Genomic DNA, 18,107 nt, shown 5'->3' on the forward strand with positions numbered 1-18,107 from the left:
AAGCAGTTTTTCATAGCATAGACTTCAACTTTATTGAAAGTATATTAGTTTATCAATATGCATGATTTTTACCTACATAAATATTAATAAAAATGCTCTGTACTTTACAAAGGAAGGCCTAGAATTACAAAGCAAAGCTATAAAAGGGATTATCATTACATTAACTATTTTGAAAAGAATGGCTTCTTTTGTTTGTTTAAATTTTGACTTTGAAGATTTCTATTAAAAACAGATTATAACTAGCTATAACCAAAGCTTGGCTTGACTTACGGTTGGCTAAGAAAATAATGTATTAAGTAGCCTTCTAGAATGAAAACACAGAATTAGCATCCACTCAAACTAAACATACCAACTCAATATTATAAACAAATGAGAAAATGATATTTGCTGTTTAAAATTAACAATATATGTAATAGGAAGCTGTTTTGATCCTGAAAAAGAAAAAAAAAAGTCAAAGCTTGAATATAAAGAAAAATTATGCAAACACATCCACACTCCTACATATTGATCCTAAAGTCAAGCCTTTGGTACTTTGAAGTAAAATAAAACATAAATCATTTTTGTTTATTGTGACTGGTTATGCTAATACCACTATAATTTCTATGAAAGCCTTTCATGAGCCAACAGGCAAAAATATTGCAGATTTTCTGTAGTGGGATAGAGATTCTGCCAGCAAAGAAGCAGGGTAGATGAGAACAGATGTTTGAATGTGAAGCATCACCTGCTCTGACTTCTGACCCCAGTCTTTTTTAACTACAGGACTTTTCTAGGTAATTACAAGATCAACCTACCAAGGTTAGCAGCATAGGGTTTTCAAAAACACCACCATCTGTCACAGTCATATGAGAAAACCAAAGTCCCACTAAGCAAATCGAGAAGACTAGGCAGTGTCCACATAACAATGTTATGAGCAGTTCATTGACCAAATTAGGAGCTCTGTAGGGCGTCAACCAAAAACTGATGGTACAGGCTTTGAAGGCAGGGAGCTCTTAAGTCTGAATCGCAGTTTCAGACCCTAGTTTCACCACCTACAAGCTGTGAGAGACCATGGGCAAATTACTTAACCTCTCAGTGCCTTAATTTCTACACCTACAAAATGGGGGATAATATAGTACCTACCTCATAAACTCTTATCAGAATTAAAATTAGATAACACATATAAAGTACTTTATAAATACTGCCTGGCATATTATACATACTCAATAAATGTCAGCAATTATTATTACCATCAATAATGGTGGCTTCTCCTTTACTCCTTTGATCCAGAAATCCCAATTCTGGAAACCCACCCTAGAGAAATAATCCAAACTACAGTAGAAGCACAAAAAGATTTATTACAATGGTATTTACAATGGTAAGAAGTTAGAGAAGCCTAAGTGTATACCAATAAGGAAGCAGTTGAGTAATTTCTCAAATATCTACTCAATAAAATATTGCTCTATCACTAAAAACATATTCAAAACATAAATGTAAAGAATTAAAACAGGCAGGGCGCGGTGGCACATGCCTGTAATCCCAGCACTTTGGGAGGCTGAGGGGGGCGGATTGCCTGAGGTCAGGAGTTCATGACCAGCTTGGCCAACATGGTGAAACCCTGTCTCTTTTAAAAAATACAAAAATTAGCTGGGCGTGGTGGCGGGTGCCTGCAGTCCCATCTACTCGGGAGGCTAAGACAGGAGAATCACTTGAACCCAGGAGACAGAGGTTACAGTGAGCCTAGATCGCGCCATTGCACTCCAGCCTGGGACAGAACGAGACACCGTCTTAAAAAAAAAAAAAAAAAAAAAGAGAGAGAGAGAGAATTAAAATAAATAAAAAAACAAATCAAATATAAAGCATTATAGGGCAAAATGACAGTATGTTTATAGAATTATACAAAGAAAAACAACAAGATTTAAATCTACATGTGTATATTTTTATAATTATGTAAAATTATATTTAAAATGCATACTGTTTTAAAAAAGGTGAAGCTGGGCACAGTGGCACATGCCTATAGTCCCAGCTATTCAGGAGGCTGAGGCAGGAGGATCATGTGAGTCCAGGAGTTTGTGGCTATAGTAAGCTATGATCGTGCTACTGCAATCCAGCCTCAGCAACAAAGCCAGATCCTGTCCACCCTCCCGCCAAAAAAGAAACAAACAAACAAACAAAAAGACCAGCAAGCAATGCACCAAAAATGTAACAGTAGAAGTGACAGGGTAATAAGATTTGTAGGAATATTTCTTGTTTTCTGTATCTATCATGGAGTCATATTATTTTTATAATTTTAAAATTAGTTTACTTTAAAATATATTTGACTTGCTGTAGATTTATATTTTAACATTCATTAAGTAGAATTACTAAAATGGTAACAAAAGTTATGGAAACCCTGACATCAGTCTTACCACCTCAAGAGTTATCCACTCCCATCACATCCTCTCCCTCTCTTTCAATAATGGGCCACACTCCTGGGTTTCATCTTCACAGCTCCGTCTCAAGCTTCCCAATCGACCCTCTCCCCTCATACTTCTTTCTTGTTAGTTCACATCAATCCTCCATATAGTTTAGAGGAGCAGGATTACTAAAGCATGGACTTTGTGCCATTCCTATACAGTAGCTCTCCAATATATACAGAATATGGCCCAGGCTCCTCGGCACGGCTTCAATAATAGTGCTAACAGTAGTTCCAGCAGCATCTCCCACTCTCCTCACCTGTGTGTATCCCAAACCCCAGGCCATGGCTCTTCAACAGGGGGACCTAGCATACTGGTATATTTTTGTCATTGTAAGTTATGTCACAAGCAATTTGTTATCCATAATGGTTCAACTACCTTAGTTGTGAATTATTTATTTTTTTAAACTAGCTAGAAAAACATCAGTTTTATTCCTATAATCTCTTCCCATTTACCTGTATTAAAAATGAGGATGGAATTTATGCTGAAACATTGCCCATAACTCTGTGTTTCCCATGAGGCATGATACAAATAAAATCTTCTGTCACATGAGTCACAGTGGAAAGGGATCCTCCAAACCAGAGCTGCTCACGAAGTAGCATCACTGGAAGTGCTCTCCACCTGCAAAGGGAGCAAGCAGGCTGCCTTGCTTCAAATTATGGCTGGCAATTAAATTTTAAAAGCCACCTTTTCTCCTCATAAAAAAGCAAGGAGAGGAGGACAGAGGAACTCTAGAGACAACCAGAGACTAGGAGATAAATCTTTTTAGAATCATTATACTCCATCAAGATGGAGACAGCATCTCAGCAGGTTAAAGGCCAAGAATTTCATTTTCCACTCCCGGTGCTGATATAAAGTTTCTTTTTTAATATATAATATATATATAATATATAATATTTAATATATAATGTTAAGTATATAAATATACTTAACATTAAAGAACAGTTAATTTAAAAATAATGTTAAGTATATCAAAACACAAAGCGTACTTGAATACGGAAAAAAATAATGAATGAGCTTCTAGAATGATTACCGTTGGGGAAAGCCTACTCCTGACAAATAAGACTACCTGCCTTCTTCCAATGGTACCTGCATTTTATTTCCTCTGTACCATTTCCATATTTTTCCCTCAACCTCTAATGTCATCTTCCCCTCCTTCCTCCACCCAATCGCTGTCTACAGAAATGCTAGGACACAATTAAATGTCAGTTCCTCTTCAAAATTATCCAAAATCCCCCAAGCTCCTTCAGTCAAGCCATCGCACACTTGTAGGTGGCAGGCATCTTGTAACTCTGTTATTTTTTTTAAAATGCTCATCTCTCCAAGTAGACAGAATGCTCCCTGAGGGTACAGAACGCACCAAGTCATTTTTAGACATCACACAGAGCATAACATTGCTTTTCACAGGTGCCAGACTATACAGAAAATGTTGGCTTAATTGAACCGAATTTCTTCAATTTTCTTCAATTTCTTCATTCTTCAAGAAGATGCAGCAAGGTCAGCACTCAGGTTCCTACATTCCCGTACAAAAAGGTCTTCAAGCACAGGCATAGGAAAGAGTTTCATTGAAAAAAAAATTTTTTTTGCAGAAACTTTAATGTGCCATATTAAACCAAAATAATCATAATCTTCTCTTAAACCATAAGGCACTTATCCACACAAAATCCCTAGGCCTCTTGTACATCATAATGTGAAAGTCGAACATTTACTAACAGCAGCTATAATGTCTGAAAAGCAGATCATTCACTGTGCCACTCATAATTTATTTATTCAGATGTGTATCTTATTTCAGAAGGATCTAATGAAACTTACATAAATACAATACAATTATAATTATACATTATAATACAAGCTAAAATGACATATCTAAGAGAAGAGAAAAATGGTGATATGGTTTGGCTATGTCCCCACCCAAATCTCATCTTGAATTCACACGTGCTGTGGGAGGGACTGGGTGAGAGGTAATTTGAAACATGGGGGCAGGTCTTTCCCACACTGTTCTCATGATAGTGAATAAGTCTCACAGATCTGATGATTATATAAGGGGAAGTTTCCCTCCACGAGCCCTCTTCTCCTGTCTGCCACTATGTGAGACACGTCGCCTTTCACCTTCCACCATGACTCTGAGGCTTTCCCAGCCACGTGGAATCGTAAGTCCATTAAACCTCTTCCTTTTGTAAATTGCCCAGCCTCAGGTATGTCTTTATCAGCAGTGTGAAAACAGGCTAATACAAATGGGATAAAGGAAAATTGAGTGTAGGAAAGATAAGCTTTCCTAGGAGTGAGGTTCACGTACCAGATGAATGTATTCCATAAAAGTCTGCACATTCGCTAGAGGTAGGTCAGAGGTTTGGCTCTTAATACTTGTAGCAGCCAACAAACCCAGGATGGCCCAATCAGTTACACAATTCAGCCTCCTTAAGATAAATAGGTAATAGAGTAATGTTTCTCCCTCAGTCCTCATTAAAATGATACTATATAATATAACAAATGATTTTTCAACAACATTCTTGCAGTTGATTTCTCAGAGCTGAGGAGACTATTCCTCCAAACAACCCGCATAGGCAAATGACAGCAAACAATTCAATAAAAGCAAATGATGGAGAGGAAAGCAGGAGGGCCAAGCAAGGGGTTCAGATACACAGTTTCTTGCAGATCTAAATGTATCAAAACCAGGTTTTATTCTATCTAGACTAACCTGAAATCCAGAGGCTTCATGTATCCACTTGTCTCTGAAACTACAAAGAAAACTTGATATGCATCTCCTTTTTTCTGGGGAATATGTCTGTAGTTTCATAACATTCTCAAAGAGCAGCATGACTCAAGAAAAGTTAAGAACCACTGATCCAAAGAATCAGACTATATATATATATTCTTCAGGCAACCCTCCATAAGCAGTTTATTTTCTGAGCTTCTGAGAAGTGCTGAGCCTCAAGACTGCAGTCCCTGGCAAGCGCCTGAAGTATGGCTTCTCCCTCATGCAAAATGTAGAACTCTAGGCTTTAACCACTGGCCAAGCTGTGTGTCAATTGTCAAGATACATAAGACCTTTAATAAAGTAATGCTCATGAACGTATGGAGCACATAACAACTATTCTTCTAGCTAGGCTTCACCCATAAACATTGATAGAGGTGCCAAAGGATTTAGTGATACTTCTTCTAGATAGTATTAAAAAAATAAAAATCAACAACAACAACAAAACACCTTTTGCCTGTAGATAAAAATTATAAGTAAGCATAAAAACAATGATTTTCCTAGATAAAAATCATTTTTATCTTAAAATAATCTTTCTACATCAATTTATATAACGAGCTCCTTTTTACCTTTTTGTTGTTTTGATCTTGTTATATAAGAAAACAATCACTGCCATACCTTTAGACACATACACACACAGTGAACCATCCACACACAGTATCATGGTTAGAATCAAGGGAGGAAGCTGGCCTGTAGGACCACTGAGATAAGGCTCTTTAAAATCTCATCCATCTAGAAGAAGACACAGCCCTACAGAGTCTGGTCCTCAGCATAAAAAGTCCAGAGACATATCTTTGCCAAAGAATCCACAGTTAAATATGCTCAAGAGGAACTACCTCATGGTAACCCAAATCATAAGAGGCTGAAGTACAAATCAGAATACCAACTTACTAATTAATCATAGAGAATATTCCTTTTGACTGTAAGAAAATTTACACCTGAAGCCACGACACAGTTTTCTCAAATATCTGGATAACTGAAATCCTGAATTAGTAATCAGAAGTCCACTGAAAGTTAGAACCTTGAGATATAGAGAGTTTGGGAGATACCTAATAAATTATCCTTGCACTACATACATCTTCATAGTGATCAAAGCTGTGGCTCGCACGGGAAGAGTCTCTCTCCCTTGAATATTGCTGCCCCAGCACTGCAGACTTTTTGTCTTCTTGGCCTTTCCTCTTCCATATCCTTCTCTCCATTAGGTACTTCTCTAGACAGGGTATAATACAACTGATGAAGACGCACCTTACACACATTATTATCCCTATTTTCTAGATAATAAACTCCCAGATAAAGTTGTTTTAGCAACTTGTCCAATGTTGCAGCTACTATAAAGCAGAGCACAGATTCAAAGTCAGATCTCAAGTCAAAACCTATGCTTCTAATCTTAAAGTAAACAATATCTTCAAGGTGTTTTTTCCTGGGCCTTCCTACCTCCCAATCTGATTTAAATGTCCCTCCTCTGTGTTACCATAACACTCTAAGTGTACCATGACTATAATTTTTGGTATAGAGGTCTATCTCTCTCATTTGACTGAAACTTTTTGAGGATAGGGGTTATATTTCATTCACCTTTGTATCCCCAGGGCACCATCTATCTAGGTAAATATTCAAGCCAATTTGTCCAGTGGTTTCATATGGAGATCAACAAACTGAAGGCCTTGAACTAGCCACATAGCCTTAGGAAGGTCACAACTTCTCCAGCTATCAGCATCTCAGCTTAAAAGAAAAAAAAAAGGGTGGGGAATGAAATTAATATACACAGATGAAATGGATATAGAAGGATATACAAGGTAATGTCTCCTCTGCATCTAAAGAGCACTACAATTACAGAGGGGCCCTAGTTTTTGATGGCCTACCTTATTAGTGTGAGTTATTAGAAATAAAATTAAACTCCTCATTTATCTTCTGTACCATTCTAGAGACAGAATATACATAAATAATAGAAAGTTCAGAAAAAGCTTCCTCTTTTGTGACAGGAGCTAACATCATCTATACTAAAATCAAACAGTGGCACCCTCCTCTGGTGAATGTTAAAGGAGCTAAACAACACACAAGAATTTGATGGTAGGATTTTGAATGATTATACATAAAGAAAAAGCAAGAGAGAAATTACCTAATATTATCCATCACCGTTATACTCCCAATAGCAACTAAGTAACTCCTTTTGTAGCACTCCCCTTATTTTGCCCTAAAACAAAGCCAAAATGAACTAACTGGCTACATACGGTAAGAGATTGTGAACAGAACAAGTATTCTATTTTTAAGAGTACTGATAATATCAATTATTTTGCAAACAGTATGCTTTTTAATGTAAGGCACAAAGAAAAGTATTTCATGGTTTGGCTAACAATGATCATCTTTTCATCTGTTGTTAAAAAATTTAATGACAAGCCACATACGTGTAAAATACTTTTAGTAAAATGAAAACATTTATCGTGTCCTTTTTCTGGAGGGTACCTTTACCACAAGATAGTACTAGAAAATTTTCAACCTGAAAAGTGTTTTGGTCTGCATATTTCAGGTTTTACAGTATCAACTTAAAAGAAAAAAAATTTAAATCACCCAATCACTTACACTTTTTTAACCCAAGGCTAAAATTATGCCAATGTATCACACCCAGACAACCACAACCCAAAATTTCACCACATTACTATTATAACCAAATCTTTAATAAAATTAAAACTGTGCTTTCTAAGACCAGAAGCAGATTATTACCAGCCACCAATTTTAATATAAAAATATATAATAAATATAAGCTTATTAAATGATTTACAAATGAAGGAATCACAGCTTCCTTCACCCTCATTGAATTTAGGGACAAAAAAATGAAAATACAGATAGTCTACTTCAAGCCAAGAAGACAAATCAGCCATTATACTGGCAACTTTGTCATTATGGCATGTTTTTGCCCATGTACACAGCCTCTTTTCCCTCAATTAATTTTACATCTTTCACTTACTCTGTGACCAAGGGGAGGGGATCCCAACATTACCCAAGAGGTTACAAATTTACAACCAGTAAGAAACTTGCATTCTGAAAAAACAGAATATAAAAAAAGCTAGGGTGGATGGAAAATGGCAAAAAACTGATTTCAGTTCTACCAAATGAGTTTTCCTACTAAGTTTGTCATTCTTGGCAAAGTTGGTTCTACAAGGCAGGTAGGCACAGTAGCATGAAAAGATTAGCAGAGTGGTGGGTGAGGAATGCAGATAAGATATCCAGTTGAAAGCTTTCTCAATGTTTACCCAAAACAAAGGCCAAAGAACAAGCAAATGCTTGAAAAAGAATGGCAGTCCCTGCAGTTCCCTACAGCCTACCCAGAGATCAGAGGGCAGAGAAGAAAGTTGGGTGAAAACTTGTATGGGAGTTCTGGGGAAGGGTGTAATCAAAAACAGGAAGGGGTTAAGAATAAGAAAAGTATGCCGCCAAAAGGAAAAACAAAGAGTATGCGGCAAAGAACCCGTTACAAACTGCCAAATTGAGAGATGGGGTGATTGGTCCAGTGTTCTTTGGAGCATGGCGCTAGAGCCACATTAGCCTCTCACTTTGCCTGGGCCAATGCGCAAGGATCAGAGCCAACCCTTGCCTAACCTCCAGGAAATCTGGGCCTCAGCGCACAACCCGGGTGCTGCTGAATTGTGGGAGAGGGAACTGAACCGGCCTCTAGCTATCTCCTGTTTCCAGATGAACCACAAACAAAGGAATCTAGAAGCAGGGCGACTTCTGCACCCCCAAGCCCGCCAGGGCGCAAGGGTGAGGTCAAGGCACCGCCTCCTTTGCGGGCATAGCCACCTCTGCAAAGGCCAGGGACATCTAGGTCCTGCTCTGAGATCCTGGTAAAAACAAGCGGCCAGCGAGGCGCTCCTGTCAATTGGCCCGATTGCACTTGTAAAGTTGATAGAGTTGGAAAGAAGCGCAGAGCAGCCCCTCGGATTCCTCCCTAGAGTGAAGGCGATGGGAAGGAGTCACAGCTTCCTTCACCCTCAATGAGCTCGCTCTGCAGGTATAGTCTCTTTTCCTAATGAAGCATAAAAGATGTTGTCTTCCTTCTCTGTGCCTAGTTCAACTCAAACCCTAGAACAAGGGCACTGGGGTCTGGGACCAAAGTTCACTGGAGATATCATTAATTATCCTTGCTAAGCTAGCACAGTGCTTGCTGGGTTCCAGCCTTGGGAACTTCGTATTAAGTAGCAACAAATATGCTGTGGATGACTCTCCTTTCCCTAAAGTGGACCCTCAGCCCCAAGAAGTCTGGATCCAGCAGTGCTTTTGGCAACTTGAGCCGCATTTGTCCAGCCAGGTACCATGGTGTCATCACCACGCCCCTCGCACCCAGATCCTCTCACGCTGCGCACACGCTGTCCTGTTTATATACACACACACACACACACGCACACGATATATACACAGACACAAATACAAAGCCCCGGGTAGCTCCTACCTCTCCCCCGTGCCCGTCGAAGATCCCGAAGATGGACGGGTGCGTCTTGTTGGCCAGATCCGTGAGAACTTCGAAGCGGTCCTCCATGTGGTCTCTTCGGCCCTGGATGGAATACACCGCCACGTTGTGGCTCTTGAACTCCCAGGTCTTGGAAAATTCGGCCTCCAGCACATCAAGCCCCCCGAGTCGATCGTTCTGCATGATCTCGGCTACCTTGCCCTTCACCATTTTCACAGCGTCCCGGCTGGACTTCACGATGGTCTTCACCTCGTCAGTGTGGAAGAAGTAACTCCACAGAGCCAAGCTGATGCACAGCAGGAAAAGCGTCTCGGGTCTCAGCAAGAAGTAGCGCATGATGCGACCCAGCAGAGACAGCAAAGTCATTGTATCCTCTATCATTTATTATCGCTAGAACCTCAACCACCACCAGCGACGCGCGCCCCGAAGGCTCGCCGGGTCCGGGAGCACTGCGGGGACAGCCAGCCGGGAGGGAGGTGGAGCAGTGCCCGAGGGTGGGGGGGAGGCTCGCGGAACCCAGCCGGAGGCAGCCGAGCAGGCGGCTCCGAGCGGACAGCGCGAGCACAGGCAGCTTCCCTTTTGTCTCCCCGCCTCGGCGGCCCGGAGGCCCGTCCCTGCCGCCCGCGCCGCCTCCCCTCCTCAGCCCCTTTGTGAGACAGCGGCGGCAGCGGTAGCAGCAGCCGCCGCAGCAGCAGCCGCGGGTGCCCCGACTGGGCAAGAGGAATCAAGTTAAAGTTGCGCCGGGCGGGTCTGCCGCGGTGAGCGGGAGAGTTCAGGGGCGCCAGCGCCCGCGCGGTCCCTCCGGGGGTGCCCCTCGAGATTCCCGGGAGCGATCAGCAGGTGAGGCGCAGGGCTCCACAGCCCGGCGGACAAGGGATGCAGGTCCCCTCGGTCGCCGCCGCAGGGGAGCGCGGAGATGGCCGAACGTTCCAATTCCTTCACACACCCCCTGGGGCCCCAGAGAATAAAAGTTTTGCGGATGCCTGGGCAGAGGCAGGGGTACGCAGAGCCCGGCGACGCGGCACGATCAGTACTGAGCCGCAGGCAGCCGGCTGGGCTCTGCCTGCCTCTCGCCAGGCACCTCCCAGCTCGGCTCGGCTCGGCTTCGCTCGGCTCGGCTCGGCTCGGCTCGGCTCGGCTCGGCTCGGCTCGGCTCGGCTCGGCTCGGCTCGGTGCCGCTTCACTCGCGCGCTCCCTCCTCGCGTCCCGGCTTGCGCGCGCTTCGCCCCGCGCGCGCTCACCCCGCCCCGTCCCGCCCCTTAAGTCGGGACTCAACACCCGGAGGTGTTCCCACCGAGCTGTCAGAGGCTGAGCAAGTTCCGCGGCCGCCGGTGCGCGCTCGCAGCCCCAGGCGGTCCAGGCCAGCCAAGGGGGAGAAAAGAGGGAGGTCAGCTATCTAGCTCTTGCGAATGGTTGTTCCTTCCCCCTGTGCCGGCTCCTAAGACAAGCTAATACTGACCCTGGTAGTCTTAGCGTTGGTTTTCCAGGAGCTACTGCTGCTCACTGGGAAGCCGAGAGTTGCACGTGAGCATTCCCCCCTTCGGCTGCGGCACGGTAGTGCGGTCCCCTCTTCGCCAGGCATAAGGCAAGCGAGAAGGGACGCACTTCTCCCGGCTTGCAAAGCGGTAGGGAGATAACCCGGCCGCTGGCCGCGGTCTCGGCGTTCAGCAACAGAGGCCTTCCCGGCTCTCTCGAGAGTCGGGGAGCTAGCCTGGGTGTAGCGACCTTCTTCCTCCCGAAAACAGCAGAAAGGGGAGACTCGAGAGAATGACCTCTGTTTCCCCAAGGAAGTGCACTCTGACGATAACCTCGGGAGGGACGAGAAGGGCCGCTCTTTCTGAGAGCGGCCGCCGCCCCTGGAGCAGGGGACTCAGCGGCCACGAAGGCCTTGCCTGCTCGCAACCTTTCCACGGGGAGGCACGAAGCTTCCGATGGGGGCCCCGGGGCGCTCCTGACTCTTCTACGGGGCGAGGGCTCTGACTCTGCGGTTCAGGTTTGAAGGTTCCTTGGAAGCTCGGAAGTGGTGGTCTCTTTCCACCTCCTCGGTCATCGCAGGAAGAAGGCTCAGTGGGGGGCGGGAGTCTGGATGAGCGGAGAGTAGCCGCCCTGGAGAAGAGTGCGGTCTTGCAGGAGCCGAGGAGAACTCGAAATGCGGGCAGGCAGGTGTTGGTGGGTCTTGAAGGTGGGAAGGCACGAGAAAAGAATAATGTCCGCGTCCGCTTAAAATACGGAAAGAAGTGAGCTTTGAAGGAAAATACTCATTTTCACTACCCCTGTCCAGGAAGAAGAGTGCTGATCTGCTTCTTCCAGTCCGCTGGGCTGAAGAGCAGAGAGGCTGCTTGATCCCAGCCAAGCCAGTGTCTGTCACCCAACAAACACTTCTGCCTTGATGTGATCCCCATTCCTTTTCTAAAAATAAAAAATAAGAAGTCCTGGAAGGAAATACACTAAAATGTTCCCAGTGGTTAATCATTCATACAGTAGTAGATTATATGCCGCTTTCATTTTCTGCTTTAGACTTTTGTCTATTTTCCATAACTTTTCTAAAGTTTCCACAAAAGCTATATATTTCCACCATAGGCAGAAAAAAATGAAAATGTAAGCATTTAAATGGCATATACAATATAATCTCAATAATATAAACATGCGTACAAAAGACAGGAAGGAGATAAGAACTACTAACTATGTTATTTTTCACAACTAGGATATAGTCTCCTGTCCTGCTTTACATTTCAGGTATTTTCATCTGATAAATCGAGAAAATAAACAGTTTAAAATAAATTCATTCATTCTGTCAAGAGGTTCCAAAATGAGATAATGAATTAAAGAACCTTTAGGAATTAGAAAGAAAAGTAATGCATTAGTGTTATTTTGAAGATAAGTTTACAATATTTCTTACTGTAAATTATCAAATCACTCTTGGGTGCATTGTCAGTCTTTCTGTACATGAATCCATTTCACTGTGGCAAAGGCAACTTGCAGATAAGCTGATAAAAATTCCAGAACTACAAATCAAACTAGGCCCTGGAGTAGCAAGCAGTAAAATTCCAAACCCAAAGGCCCATCCAGTCTGTCCACTACATTCCTATATTGATGAGAGCAGAACAGACACTCATGAGAGACATGACTTCTTCCCCCATAACTAAGTAAAGAAGAGAGATTACCATACTGATGATCTCCCTGGAGGTTTCATAGCAAGGCTTGACTTGATGAATTAATAAATCTAAATATCCTGAAGATTTGGTGGAAATATGCTTTGACATTTACATCTAAGTGTTCATCTGTGAAAATCAGTAAAATATTTTTTCATGCAGACCCTATAGGCATTTTCTTATTAAAAATTCATGTGGTTTATGTGGCAATTTCCAAAAATGCCTGAATAAACTCTGTTATAGTTTACTGTGAATTTTAATATATTACAAAAAGAAAAAAGACCTTCCTCTAGTGACAAACTAACATTTGCATATTCGTGAGAATTATAAAGGTGTTTCATGTATGGCAATGTTATTTTCATTCTCCTAACAATCCTCTGAGGAAGATAGACGTTATTATCTCTGTTTATGAGGAAAGTGAAGCACAAGGATGTTAAGTGAATATCACTGTTCAGCAAATAAGAGTTTATACATTCAAACTCAGTTCTTTTGATTACCAGTTCAATACTCTAACATCCATTATTGCCCAGTGATACTGAGATGATTACTCTAATTTTTGTGCTTCTCCACTAATATTTCACTAGATTTCTGTTACAGAAATCTCAAAAAGAATGCATGTATTCTTATTCCTCAATTCTGTTTTTAGCCTTTGGGATAAGCACTTCACCATGAGTATTTACCTCACCCATTGAGAATACCTCTGGGGCAGAAAACGGGTGCAAGTAAAGTGTACTTCTTTAATAAACACCTAAGAGATCTGTTGCTAAAGTAAAATAGTGTTAAAATTTCACAGAGGAAAGAGGTACCATAAAATATGCGTTACACAAATACTTTGCCATTGCAAGTGACCTGGTAATAAACAGAGCATTAATGGCAATCCTAGGTTTTCATGGGATATAACAATAGTGATAAAACTGTTTACAGGCAATTACTGTTTTGTACTTTGCAATTAACCCATGTCAGCCCTGCAAGTATATAAAAAAATACATAGCTTTTAACCATAATGTATTCTCAAAAACATTTCAGAATTGTAGCTCTTAGGTTTAAAAAGTCTTTAAAACGGAGTTTGATAACCAATAAATCTATTTTATTTTCTAGTATGATGTTGTTTTAGGATGTCCTTATCTATTTTTTACCACCTCATAGAACATGATAAAAAATGGCTCACACCTGTAATCCCAACATACTGGGAGGCCAAGGTGGGCGGATCATTTGAGCCCAGGAGTTTGAGACCAGCCTGAGCAACAGGTGAAACCCTGTCTCTACTAAAAATACAAGAAATTAGTCAGGAATGGGATGTACCTGTGGTCCCAGCTACCCAGGAAGCTGAACTGGGAAGATCTTCTGAACTCAGGAGGCAGACAGTGCAGTGAGCTGTGATTGCACCACTGCACTCCAGTCTGGGTGACAGAATGAGACCCTGTCTCATAAAAACAAAATGTAAAGTGACTTACCTACTGAGACTCTGAATGATAAATATGATTTTTAAAATCCTTTCAAGTAAATTTTATATGAAACTTATACACATAGAAATTCTCTGCACAGTTTTAAATTTCTCAATTATTGCTTTGATTTATATTCTTAAATTTTTCCTGCCATCTGTATACAAATATGTAGTAGGCATTAAGTAGGACTCTCTTACTGACGTTCTATTAGTAATTATAACCTTTTAAAGGATACATATAAAATAGCATTCAAGTATTGTTATGAAATACAACAACCATGCATAAACACAGCACCCAACCAAAAAACTGGAGTGTTACCAATATCTTCATACCAACTTCCCCTATCCCACTTCCATGCCTGTCCTCTCTACAGGTAGCCTACTATCCTGAATTTTATGTTTTACTATCCTCTTGCCTTTTTTTTTTTTTTTTTTTTTTTTTGAGACAGGGTCTGTGTCATCCAGGCTGGAGTGCAGTGACACTATCTTGGCTCAGGCGATCCTCCCACCTCAGTCTCCCAAGTAGCTGGGACTATAGGCGAATGCCACCACACCTGGCTAATTTTTGTATTTTTTGTAGAGACAGGGTTTTGCCATGTCGCCCAGGCTGTTCTCGAACTCCTGAGCTCAAACAACCCACCCACCTGAGCCACCTGCCTTGCCCTTTTAAAAAAATAACTTCATCATATATGTCTGCTTCCGTAAGTAGTATATTTTTTAGTTTTGTTTTGGATTTGAGCCTTATGAAAAGTGGTATCTTACTGTATATAGTCCTCTGGTACTTGTTTTTTTCTCTCACTATTATGTTTCTAGATCCTCCTATGTTGTTGCGTATAGCTATAAACTGTTACATATAGCTGTGAATCAGTCATTTTACAGCTATGTAATACTCCATTGTGTGACTGTTCCATAAGTTATATATTCATCTTCTGTGGATGTTCAAATTTCCAAGTTTTTACTATTAGGATCAATAATTTCTTGAATTACTCTTGTATTATGTCTTGGTGCACATATGCAAAAGTTTCTCTATATATACCAAAAGTGAAATTACTTAATGATAGAGAATGAAAATGTTCGGCTTTACAACTTAAGGCCAAATTGTTTTTGAAAATACGTTGTTCCCTTTTACAGTCTAACCAACAGTGTAATCAAAGCTCCTTAATGAAAAGGACCATATAAATTATGTTTTAAAGTAGATTTCAATTTGGTCCTTTAGTAAATAGTTATCCATGGTCATGTCTATCAAACCATATTAAGCCTTCAATTCTTCTCATAAAACCTTTCTAGATGCAAAATTTAATACTAAATCTTGTTTTAAATGCATGTCCATATATCAATAAAAACGTTTTAAAATAACTACATAAAAAATGTCAATGACCTTCAAGTGAAAAATGAATGTTTTACTAGTATAGCTAAGAAAAAAATTCATCACTTTAAGTATAATAGTATATCAATTTAGATTTACATTAATATCTCTGGGGTTCTATCAAACGAAGAACTCACGTGACAGACACCAATTATGTTGGGGTGCAATATGATTTTATTTCACTGAACTCCAAAAACACAAGAATGTTTCTGAAACCCAAGTTTTTATATTAATTACAGAGATATATCAAAGATAGTTTTTTTCTGAATAAAACTTTTATACCATTGCACTATGTATACACAAACCATATATATTCTAAGAATCCATCATCTGATTCCCCTAGGCTTCTCTCTAATAATCTTCAAACAAGGTTCCTAAATTTTAATGTTAATCTAAAGCATTTCCTAAATTTTTGTATACCAATTGACACACATCAATATTCTAGCCAATTTATAATATGAAGCGTTGTGAATAACTGAACAATTCTTTTGTAGTGAATCCAAGAAATAACATGAGTGGGAAGATAAAATTTTCTTTATTTCCATAGGAGGTAGGAACTTTTCTTTTTTTCTTTAGTGCAATTCAAAAAAGAGAAAAATTGCCTCAGGAACACAACTAACCCTGTTTGGTAGCCCAACAGAACAGTGAGAATTGGGCCCTTGAGAATCGTTGGTATCAATTCAAGCTTGATGTCCGTTTGTATTATATCAAGGTAAATTAATGTTAACATCCCATTCTTATACCCAAATTTTTCTGATGGCTTCTCTGAGCACCCTGAGAATAATTTGTATTCCCTCCAGTTTTTCTATGTTCCCCAAATGGTTCCCATTGAAAACATTTGTTTTATGTTGGGGGCACTGTTAGAAACACTAAATTTGGGAACCTGAGTAGTTTTAATATGTAAAAGTATTCACAAAACCTTTCTGTTTTTTACCTCTTAAGATGCTTGCTTGATAGGACTACCAGAAAATCTTTAGTCACACAGGATTTAACTTGAGAGTTGATTTCTATACATGATACTTAAGGTAAAGGTTGTTATGCCCCAAAATAAAATTGTGTGATCTAAGGTTACAAAGAGGTAAAACTAAGACATATGTCCCATTTCCATGGCACTTTCTCCTTTTTTTTAGAGACGGAGTCTCGCTTTGTCGCCCAGGCTGGAGTGCAGTGGCGCGATCTCGGCTCACTGCAAGCTCCGCCTCCCGGGTCCACGCCATTCTCCTGCCTCAGCCTCCGGAGTAGCTGGGACTACAGGCGCCCGCCACCGCGCCTGGCTAATTTTTTTGTATTTTTAGCAGAGACAGGGTTTCACCGTGTTAGCGAGGATGGTCTCCATCTCCTGACTTCGTGATCCACCCGCCTCGGACTCCCAAAGTGCTGGGATTACAGGTGTGATCCACCGTACCCGGCCTTCATGGCACTTTCAAAAGAGTTCCTGTTTCCTAGCTGTTAGGGTGCCTTAGTAACTTCCGAAGTTCATTCACTGCTACCTGAGCCCAAGTTGCCTATGATGGCTTCTTACATTGTAGCCATAACCCAAATTCACCAGGGCATTGCTTGCAAAGTCCCTGTTCAATCCATTTTCCCCAGCCATACCTGTGCTAATGAGGAACTCCTTAAAAGGTTTCTGGCCTCTCTCTGTCTATTCAAAGCACACATGGCTCCCTCCCAAACTGTTATACTTCAGTAAATAGTTCCCAAATGATATCATAATAGTAAAGGATTTTAATCACGGCAAACTCCTTATGCCTATTCTACATATGGAGAAGACTCAATCATGTGTGGCCTTGGAGCTCTCAGATGTTGACCAGATGTCCTAAATCCTGCTCCTGAGACTAAATATACTGTAATTGCTAAGGCTTTAAGTGGCAGGCACTAGTCAAGGTCAAGTATAACAAACACTTACTGCCCTGAATTCTAATTACCAGTAACTTTCTATTTCCCAATCTTTTTCTTGATCATGAACCATTATTCCCATTGTGACCCTCCTATTCCTAGCTATCTGAAAACAACTTCTTGATTACCTTATTTTTCTTCTTCTTATACAACTCTTCTAATACATTTAGCTGGTGTTGTGCAAGTAAATGTTTAACCACCTGCCCTCTGGGAAGAGGAGGTAAAGACTCAGCTCTGGTGCGCCAATTTCCATGGTGTAAATCCTCTCACCATGGCTGATTTTGAACTTTACCACTGACCATGAAGCTGGAAATAATTGCTCAGTAACCCACTATTGTACAGTGTATTTCCATCAAATGGACATGATGGATGTAAATAACATCGAGAGCATAAGTAGTATCAAAATGTAGTAAAATAAGAGGTGATGAATATTTATTACCTTTGTTTTAATATAGTTTACTTAATTACAAATTTACGTAATTTAATTTTAATAGTGCCCATGTTTAGCAACAGACTGGCAACACTCTTCTGCTGGAGGAATATCTGTGTTCTAGATATTGTCATTTGAATCTCAACTTCCATTTGTACCCCCATCTAAAT

General features: G+C 40.9%; 1 protein-coding gene across 1 annotated transcript in view; it reads right to left on the reverse strand.

The window, feature by feature from the left end:
• PPM1L (protein phosphatase, Mg2+/Mn2+ dependent 1L) overlaps positions 1 to 10,720 on the reverse strand; it is a 310,287-nt gene extending 299,567 nt beyond the window's left edge. Inside the window, exon 1 of the mRNA XM_008008528.3 lies at positions 9,632 to 10,720. Within this exon, the coding sequence (XP_008006719.1) occupies positions 9,632 to 10,030 (399 nt within the window). The 5' untranslated portion in view covers positions 10,031 to 10,720. The remainder of the gene's footprint in view (positions 1 to 9,631) is intronic.
• Positions 10,721 to 18,107: the final 7,387 nt, after the last annotated feature.

The sequence above is a fragment of the Chlorocebus sabaeus genome, chromosome 15 (genome assembly GCF_047675955.1).
Source record: "Chlorocebus sabaeus isolate Y175 chromosome 15, mChlSab1.0.hap1, whole genome shotgun sequence".
NCBI classification, from domain to species: Eukaryota; Metazoa; Chordata; class Mammalia; order Primates; family Cercopithecidae; genus Chlorocebus; species Chlorocebus sabaeus.